Source organism: Quercus suber, unplaced genomic scaffold (assembly GCF_002906115.3).
Source record: "Quercus suber isolate HL8 unplaced genomic scaffold, Cork oak 2.0 scaffold_1510, whole genome shotgun sequence".
In the NCBI taxonomy this organism is placed as follows: Eukaryota; Viridiplantae; Streptophyta; class Magnoliopsida; order Fagales; family Fagaceae; genus Quercus; species Quercus suber.
The window spans coordinates 1-10,051 of record NW_027070882.1 but is presented as its reverse complement, the minus strand read 5'-3'; the positions used below and the strand labels follow the sequence as shown (position 1 = coordinate 10,051).

The following is a 10,051-nucleotide window of genomic DNA, read 5'->3' as shown; positions in this document are numbered from 1 at the left end:
CCCCCCCCCCCCCCCCCAAAAAAAAAAAAAAAAAAAAGGAGAATGATTAACAAACCTTAAGGGTTGTATCTGAAGAACATGAAACAAGAGTATTATCACCAACAAGGACAGCATCATTAACCTGTACAACCACAGACATTCACCACATGTTCAATTGTTGTGAATTGTACGTGCAGAATACAGTAAAAGCATGAGTAATTGTATTATAAAGATCGAAGAAGATGACTCCATATATCAAAGTAAAAGAACCTTGTGAAGATAGATATTAACGTTTAATACGCACTATGAAAATAGATATTAACGTTTGATATGCAATACCCTATCTTTTCCTTCTCCTTTCCCCACATGGGCATGGCTGAATAAATTAATCTAAGTATATAAGGGGTGAAAATTTTCAAAACAAAAAAGTCTGCCTTCACATGTCTAACACTCTTTTACTCTTTTTCCCCTACTTTATTTTGGCAAGGCTGTTCATCAGGTCTAACAGCCAGTTATAGAACTGGATTTCACCCGGAGAAAAAACAACTTATATTGGCTCCTTCATCCACACCTAATAGCTAGGAAGCATAGACACTCCATTTTGGGTGCCATACCTGTGCTTCCTAGCCAACAGTGAGGCTAAAAAAAAATTGTAAAGTTGCAATAGTCTCCTCTAGCAACTAATGACACGTGAATATAATAAAGTAAAAAGGCAAGAAAAAAATAAACAGTACCCAATCCACATGAGACTCAAAAGTAGTAGAACAGGTAGCTGCATCATCCGTTAAAGCCCATCTTTTAAGTGTACCATCACGGCTCCCAGTGAAGAGGTAATCACTGCCATCAGTTCCTGATGACTTCAATAGAGCCAAACAATTTACACCTGCGCAATGCTGCAGATAGAGAAACATTGCAAAACACAGTAATATGAGAATTTATAAGACAACAAAGGGTACTAAAGTAATCACCCTACTGTTCCTCTAAAAATTCAGAAAAGAATATCTTCTTCCTTCTAAATCCCAAGACACCTGGGATTAACTCCTGATTTATTGGGGGCTGCATTTTAATGGGCCCACACATTCATAGCTAAACCGTTGAAGAAGACCTCTAAATTTCAAATGGCCTTCCAACGTGAGATAGTAGTAGCAAGGTTCTTTTAAGCCTTTTTTTTCCCCCTAAAAAATAGAGCAGGAAAAAAAAACAAAACAAACAAACAAACTGCCATCCAATAACTTTTTATGATGATAGCAAGTTAATTTCTAACAATCTTTATCACAGCAGGAAATTTTGAAAATATTGAAAAGGTTAACGCTGGAGGTACCCTAATAATAGAATATGATCACTGATGTCTAAGCAAGAGCTACACAGACCAATTTTATTTATAAAGCACAAAAGGCATCACTATGACAGCTATGCCATCCAAATACAGGGTCTAAAGCAATCTCCAGCAGAAAGGATCTTCAACATATTTAGAGGTGATACAAGAAGGGGCCTTCTTTTTTTATTTAAAGCATAGGGAACTCAAATAAAATCAGGAGAAGCCAGAGATTTATAGAAAAGAAAGGCACACCTGGACATGTTAGTGACAGATTACTCAAAAAAAAAAATTGCAATTTTATAAGAACAATTAAGTTTTATTTTTTATTTTTTATAGTTATAAGAACAATTAATCTTATTTTCTATGACCAGAGACAAGTGAAGGCAACTCTTTGACCCCAAAAAAAAAAACCTTAAAACTAGGAGCTTATTTTGAAACTAATATACCTTTGTGTCATCGGCATCATTCAACACATATGTTAACCTCTTCTCCTTACGAGGGCGAGAAGAATTGTTTGTGTTCCCTGCACTACCTACACGGTGCATTGCAGAAACCACTGGAACATATATAAACAAATAAATCAAAATAATGAAACCACAAGTACTTAAAGTTAATCAACTAATTTTATTTAGAACTGATACAGTCAATGCTATCATGTGCTCTCTGTTCTTACAAATACGTCACACAATTGGTATTCTAGCCTTTTAACAAACAATGATCATAAGCTTACCATTTTTTTTTTTTTTTGGTTTTTCATTTGGGGTTCAATGATTTAATACTTATCCAATGTACCATGTAGATAAAAAGTAGCTGTTTAGAAGACTGGTTATAAGAATACAGGCACAAGAACAGAAATTTCCAGTGTCCCAGGTTATTATGCTGAACAGCTCAAACTAGCATTTTAAAAGGTTGATCATAAGAATAAAATACTAAGATCAGCAATTAAAAAATGACATTTTTTTTTTATTAGTAATAAGGGTTTTGTTATAGAAAAATCAAAGAAACTGCAGTATACAAGCATACCATGAATGCCAAACTCAAGCATAGTCATAGTTATCAAAACCGTACCGGAGGTTGATCCGGTTGAAGAATCGGTTCACTGATTCATTGGCTCAACTAGTGGTTCATTGGTTGAATTGTAGGTTTATTAATTAATTAAATAATATATTTTATAATTATAAAAAGCAACTAAAATAAAATTAAAAAAATCCATTTAGGTAAATTAATAAATTATAACAATAAAAAAATTACATCAAATGACATAAAATTAGAATATATATAAAATAAATAAATAAATAAATAAACACAATATTCATGTAAATCATCCAATAACCAAGATATATAGTCCAAAAGTCTTGAAACAACATATCTCATATAAATTCAAAATAAATTTTTAGCTTAATCATTAAATCCTAGAGGATAACAAAATTATTTAGATCTCCAAATACAGCTGATAATTAAAATCAATCAGGTGTTATCGTTGTGACATTGGTCGCTTGTGTTCCATATAGACCACTATCTCTTTATCCCTTTCAGTCTCATCACTATCTCTTTAATCTCAACTCTCAACTCTCATCTCATGGCACAACTCTTACTTTATCTCTTAAGAAAATCTTAATCTTTATCACTTTATGTCTTTATCAATTTATCTTTTCGATCTTCAGTAGTTTGGTACTTTCGGTTTAGAGCCTCCAGACTTCAAAGTTCAGACTATTCAGTGACTTCAGTAGTCCAGTTCAATCTTTTTTCCACAGATACACACGGTATTTTTTTTCTTTCTTTTATCTGCGGGTTAAAAAGATTAACCTGTGCAATCCGTGAGTTTACACAATTTGAGAATGGGTTATTGCATATCAGGTATTTTAAGCCAAATCATTCTGAATAATGCTTTGGTTCACAAGTTTCACGTTTAACTAGTGGTTTGGTAGTTGGTACAGATTTAATAACTATTATGACAGCAATCTAGAAAGTCAAAAAAAGCAGAAGAGCGATAAGCTGGTGACACTGTCATCCAATCAAAAAAATTGCGTAATCAACTTTAGATCCATCGAACAATGTTCAGCGTGCCCCAGGACCATGTCTAGAAAATCTCCCATTCCAACAGCTCAAAAACTCTATTAAGCATTACCCATTGAACCTCAAATTGACAAAAGACCAAAGACCACAACTCCCGCATGGTCACAACAAAGTAATATACAATCAACAGACTCCTTGGCTTTCTTACACATATAACACAAATCTACAACTACCATTCTGCGCCTTCAAAGATTATCCAAAGTAAGAATCTGTCCCAAAGCCCGTGTCCAAGTAAAAAACACTACCTTTTGGCAGCACATTGACCTTCCATATGAGCCAGGACCAGTATGTAGTTCCATATAAAAGGATTTCACCTCAAAAATCCCACTCCTCATAGGACTCCAACAAATAATCTTCTGCACCCCTCCAACAAATCAAAATTGACTTTTTTTTTTTTTATAAGTAATAAAATTTATTAATATCAAAATAAGAGACACCCAAGTACATATCAAATACAAAAATTACATAAATCAAGTAAATCCAAAATTGAAGAAAAATGTTGGTTTCTCCATACTGAGAACCAATCCAATAAGGTTCTGAAAATAGAAGCTTGAGATCAAGCATATAACGCTCATTTTCTTCAAAACGCCTAATATTTTTTCCTTCCTAATACACCACATCAAACAATGAGGAACAACAATCCATATATCTCCATTACGATGGCGACCAAATCGACCTTGCCAACAAGCAAGAAGTTCAACAACAGACATTGGCATAACCCAACAAACTGCAAAGAAACCAAAACCATATCCCACAACTCCAAAGCAACCAGACAATGAAGGAATAGATGGTCAACAATTTCACTATTACACTTGCACATATAACACCAATCCAAAATGCATGTCTTTCTTTTTCTTAAATTGTCAATTCGCAGACATTTCCCAAGACAACAGTCCATACAAAGAAAGCTACTCTAGAAGGAATCTTCTGCTTCCAAATGCTTTTCCAAGAAAAAAAACTACTCACTATGGCCAACTAGAAGATGGTAGTACGCACTAACCATAAACCCCTTACTCTTACAAGGTAGCCAACATCTCTTATCCTCCCCAATCCCCCTTACAGGAGTGCTATAAATGGCATTTATGAAGCTCCAGAAAGCTTATAATTCCCAATTATGCACATCCCTACAAAAATGTATCTCCCAATGAAGGACTCCATTGGTGTACCTCATTAGATCAACCACACTCGCCTCTTTGTTTCGACAAATCCTATATATTTCAAGATAGCAATCTGCAAGAGAAGATGTTCCACACCATTGATCTAGCCAGAACTGCACTTTTGATCCATCTACAATTTCATACAAGATAAACCGAGATAAGAAGGGCCACCCCCTTCTAATATTTTTCCATAAACTAACTCCATATGGACCAAAGAATGAACTAGAACACCAACCACCCCAATCACAATCATACTTCACCTCTATCACTTGTCGCCAAAAAGCATCCCTTTCTTACCCAAATCTCCATAACCACTTCCCTAATAAAGCTACATTAAAGATTCTCAGGTTCCTAATCCCCAAACCACCTGAAGAAAGTGGAGCACAAATCGTAGTCTAATTATGAAATTTGGGCTCATCCCCTACGCCACCCCATAGAAAGTTCCGCTGAAGTCTTGCAATTCGGTTAGCCACTGAAGCAAGAATAGGAAATAAAGAAAGAAAATAAATAGGAAGATTTGAGAGAGTGCTTTTAAATTTTTTTTTTTTTTTTTTAATAGGTAATCAGAGAACTATTATTAATGAGTAAAAAATGAAAAGTACAAGTTATTCATGATGATGAACAACAAGAAACAGATGAAACAAACAGCAAAACAAAAGAAAGGGAAATCAAAAAGTTAATCTAAGGGAAAACATAAACTCTGAAAGAGACGAAGAATCAGTAAAACCCCAACAACGAGACCACTCAAAAAGACTACACTGGCATAAAACCTTTAACTCATCCAACGTCTTCTCCATGTTCTCAAAGGAGTGACATTTCTTCCAACAAACAATCCACATTAAGCACCCTAGAATCAAATTCCAAATATTCGAGTTATGCTTCCCAAGCCACTGATGCCAACAAGATAACAATCTAGCCACCGATCCTAACATAACCCAATGAATACCAAAAGCCTGAAGCATAAAAGTCCATAACGTATGGTAACAAGACAATGAAGAATAAGATGGTCTACCGACTCCCCATCACAACACATACAACACCGATTTACCAAAGGACCCTTAAGCATGAGATTATCCAACGTGAGAATCCAAACGTGAGCAGCTGTCCACAAGAAGAAAGCCACTCGCTTAGGAATCTTTGGTTTCCAAACACCCTTCGAAGGAAACAAAAAATTCGAAGTACCCTGAATTGCTTGGTAATAAGATCAGGTGTCAAACTTACCATCACCTTTGAGCCGCCAACAAAGAGTATCCCTCCTATCACCCCGAGGAATACGAGGTTGGATAAACTGAAGTAGAGAATAAGATGCAACTAGCTCCCAATCTTCAAAGGCTTATAAATCCTTAAATCCCACACTCTAATAGTACCTCCTTCCAAAATCCACAAAACCTTAAGATGCAAGCATCCTTGCGCTGATCACACATAAAGCTCAAGATAGAGATCTTTTAGGGTATTATCCCCAATCCACCTATCATGCCAAAAGCGGAAGAGCACTTTTAATTAAAGTGACTCTACCTCCTTGGACAAATAATTTTTTCCAACCTGCTAATTTTCTTTCCATCTTCTCTAGAATTGGATTCCAAATTGTCTTATCCTTGAATTTTGCCCCCAAAGGAATACCCAAATCTTTCATTGGAAGAGACCTTGCTTACAACCTAAGATAGCCACCAAAAATGAACAAATATGTGCACAGTAAATACTTTTATTTATACTATACAAAAGTGTTTTTATGCTATATTAGGAACTAGAGCTTCAAGTATTGCTGTGGTTGCTAGGGATTGGAGAGGGAAATTGGTTTTTTCCTATTCGAAGAGAGTGAATACCAACATTCCTGTCCAAGCTGAAGCGGAGGCAATTTTCTGGGCTCTTCATCTTGCTAAGAAAGCAGATGCATGGAGGTTAAGTAATTTCATTAGAATGTTCAAGTTCTATGTGTAGATTTTGGTTCGGTGTCTTTTAAATGGGTTTACCTTGAGGCTAACAAGACAGCTCAAGAACTAGCTTAAATGGTCTGAAAGCCATGGGTATTTTGGCAGTTTTGGTGTGGGCCTCTGCCCTCCTAATGTTGTAAAGTGTAGTTGAGAAGGAGGCTATCTCTGATCATGCTTTGTAATCCTTTTTTTCTTTCCTTTAAAAAATGTTGCCTTAAAATGAAAATGATGCTCAAAATCTCACTCATAACTTCATTTTTCTGACAAAATTAATTATAAAAAAGCCTTGCAAGAAGTTACAATCTCAGACCTACTAACAGATTAGTTAAACTTCTATAAATAAAAAATTCTAAATTAAGTATTTTTGTATGAGAGCGAAATGAAGAGAAGAGGGGAAGTGGCAGAATAGCAGGTATTATAGGATATTTGTACATATGAGCTTTGTTGATGCCAAGGAAGTTTATTAATCTCTTATCTGGCAGGAGGAATTAGTTTGGCAAACAATCCTCTTTTGTTTGAAGTCTAGGTCCCCTAATCCTGCTGTGGACACAATATGGAGATGGAGAGAAATCACCATACTTTTGATGATTTGAAAGATTCAGTTGTTCAATTGAAATTGTTTGTTGCTAGATCATTGTTTGAATGGTCTCATGTTTTGGACTACGTGATATTCATCCTCTAGTAGATTTCATTGATTCCCCTTTGCTCCAGTTTGTAATTTCATTATCTTGGCATTTGTTAGGCCATCTTTCTCTGACATTGTACATGAGGTAGCTTCTCTATTTATAAAATCTCATTACTTATTAAAAAATGTGTTGTAAAATTTAAATGTTTTAAGCGCTTGTAGTTGGCTTGATAGTTAGTTATGAGTTTATTGCACTATTATGGGAAAAACAACCATATGGAGAGTTTACATAAAACATATACCATATGAGATAGAACGTAACCTATCTTACCAACTCCTCATGAGAGTGACAGTTCCTAGATGTAATCTACTACTTAACTCATCGACCCTTCAATCTTTAAAAACTCATAACTCAATAAAGATACAGCAATAGCACCATGTGGAATGTAACTCCTCACTGTTTTTTATGAGGGCGATTTTGGGGAGCAGAACAATTGAACATTCAAGGGTCTGGAGAGATCTATCAATGAGCTTAAGTCTAGTTTGTGGGTTTTTTTTTTTTTTTTTTTGGGTGTGGAGGGGGTGGGGGAGACTATCTTATAATTCTTTAACACTTTCAAGTGAAGCAAACTTTTCATCATCACCATTCATATTAATAAAAACATATACCAAAAATATGAGCCTAAAATACAAAAGGGTCTTCTCCAAAATTCCAATAGCACCTATAGTTTCTCGACTCTACCTCCGTAAATTTATGTGCATATAACCAAGACGAAGCAACCCTTCATTAGCATAACTTATGCTGGAGACTTTCAAGTGAAAGAAGCCTATTAATTACCACAAGCATATAATACCAACAGCCTAATAAACCAAAAGTCAATGTTCCATTGTCCAAATAGAACCATAATCTTCCAACTTTTTAGCTCAATTAGATCCATTTCAGCTTAACACTCTCTTCTACCTAGCCTATCTACACCCCTCCCACACCCCCACATTCTCAACACCCAAAAAATCTCAACCCCAATCTTCTCCACACATTTTCTCTCAGCTACCAAACAAAGCCCAAAGCTACCTATCTCACAAAACCCTTCCAAATACTCCAACCAAAACCCCAACAATCACAAAATTTCACCATCAAAAACAACTAAACCCAATAACAAATATTTCAAACCACACCCTCCAAAAACCAATTGATCACGTCACCTATTTACACAATCGGATCACAATACTTAGGGTTTCAACACGTATTGAACTATAACTAGCTAATTCCAAAATCAACCCCAAATTAAAAAATAACTCACATAATCAAAAATTAAATAAATAAATCAATCAGGAAAAAACTAAATATTATCGAGAACAAAATTTAAATTACATAGAAGAGAGAAAGAGTGAAAAGATTAAAGGAAAACCCTAACCCTCGAATCAGTGCGACACAATTGAAGCTTTTTTTTTTTTTTTTTTGATATCTCAAGCTTGTGTTTCTTCTTCTTCTTCTTCTTCTATCAGTGGCCGAAGTTCCAAATTCTGAGAGAGAAAGTGATTTTTAGAGAGAGAAAGTGGAAAAAATAATAAAAATGGAGAGAGAGAGAGAGTGTGTGGGTTTCGATATATTTTATTATATGGCAAAAAGGTCCTTTGACTCGGTTTTTAGGGGTTTTGATGAGAGGGTATAATCGTCATTTTCTTCAGTAACAGATCTTTTGTGAAGGTGGAGACGTAGCTGTACGCGCTTGCGTGTGGAGATGTTGGGGTACTCGCCTCTCTGGCCGTCTGTTAGTAGGTGGGGTCGGGGAAGAGAGGGCGTGCGTTCAATGAAGTGGATGTCGAATTACGATATTGACCTTGGATGAATGGGGTTGGGTTTGGGTGAGGGTGCGCGAGTGTGGATTGGGGTTTTTGAGGGTTGAAGGAAGGTTAGTTTCGTAATTGTGGTGGTAATCAATTTTTAGCTATTTGTGTATATTCTTAGAATCCATGGTTTATCCGATTTTTTTTTTTTTTTTTGTTTTCCTAAATAAAAATTTAAAAAAAAAAAAAAACTCTAGATGATAGAACACTTTATTAGTGAGTAAAAAACAAAACTAGTCACAACTTGTTATCTAAAATTTTTATTGTAAAAATGTTGTTTAAATACGTATGGTATGATTTACCTTTTGAGTCTTAGTTCCGAATTATAGAAGAAGTTTGGTTCAAATATTTATCAAAGAAAGATAGAAAAAGATTAGAAAAGTAAAAAAAAAAAATTGTGATATTGGCGGTGCTCAAGCTTATCTAATCCAAACCAACTAATACATAGCTACCCTAATATGACTTATCTATCACAAGTTTGATTAATATTAGATATTATCAAAACCATTAAGAGTTATAAAGGTCAATCTCTTTGTCATTTTGACTTGTTCTAAAAGGACACATTGAGTGATTTCCATCAAAAATTAAAAAAAAAAGGACACTGTGGAGAGTTTAATTTTTAGGAAAAGTGTGTAAAAAGAATAAATTAAAGTAAAAACAAAGTGTTTGAGTCAAAGCCTACCATTACTAAAATCTTGAAAAGATTTGAGTCCTGGTTATGGCTAAATCTACCTAATGAAATACATTCAGATTCTTATTTAAGTCCCTAAACATTAATTTATTAGCAAATAGAATTGGAAGGAAATTTCATAACAAAAATAAATAAATAAATAGCCTCGAAAAATTTAGACACACACATAAAAAGGTCAACTTCTAGACCTTAAATCTTTAGAGTGTGAAACTAAAAAAAACCCACATAAAGTAGTGAAGAGATGCCCACATATTTGAAATGAAACTCAAGAATGTATCCTCTACAAAATATTGTTGCTATGAGTGATATGAATGGGCGGAATTTACAGCTTTGGAAGTTTGGATTGATCCTCTTTTCACTAACTAATGTGGATTCTTTCAATGTTAAGGTTTCTCATATTAGTATCTAAGCATACCTATCTTGATT

General features: G+C 34.8%; 1 protein-coding gene across 1 annotated transcript; it reads right to left on the bottom strand.

Moving 5' to 3' along the window:
- Positions 1 to 39: 39 nt before the first annotated feature.
- Positions 40 to 8,679, bottom strand: LOC136065997 (uncharacterized). The gene is made up of 4 exons (XM_065769856.1): positions 8,502 to 8,679; positions 1,744 to 1,853; positions 714 to 872; positions 40 to 121 (listed from the first exon to the last, which is right to left on the bottom strand). Exons 2-4 carry the CDS (start codon positions 1,840 to 1,842, stop codon positions 47 to 49), a joined length of 333 nt encoding a protein of 110 aa, XP_065625928.1. The 5' UTR covers positions 1,843 to 1,853; positions 8,502 to 8,679; the 3' UTR covers positions 40 to 46.
- Positions 8,680 to 10,051: the final 1,372 nt, after the last annotated feature.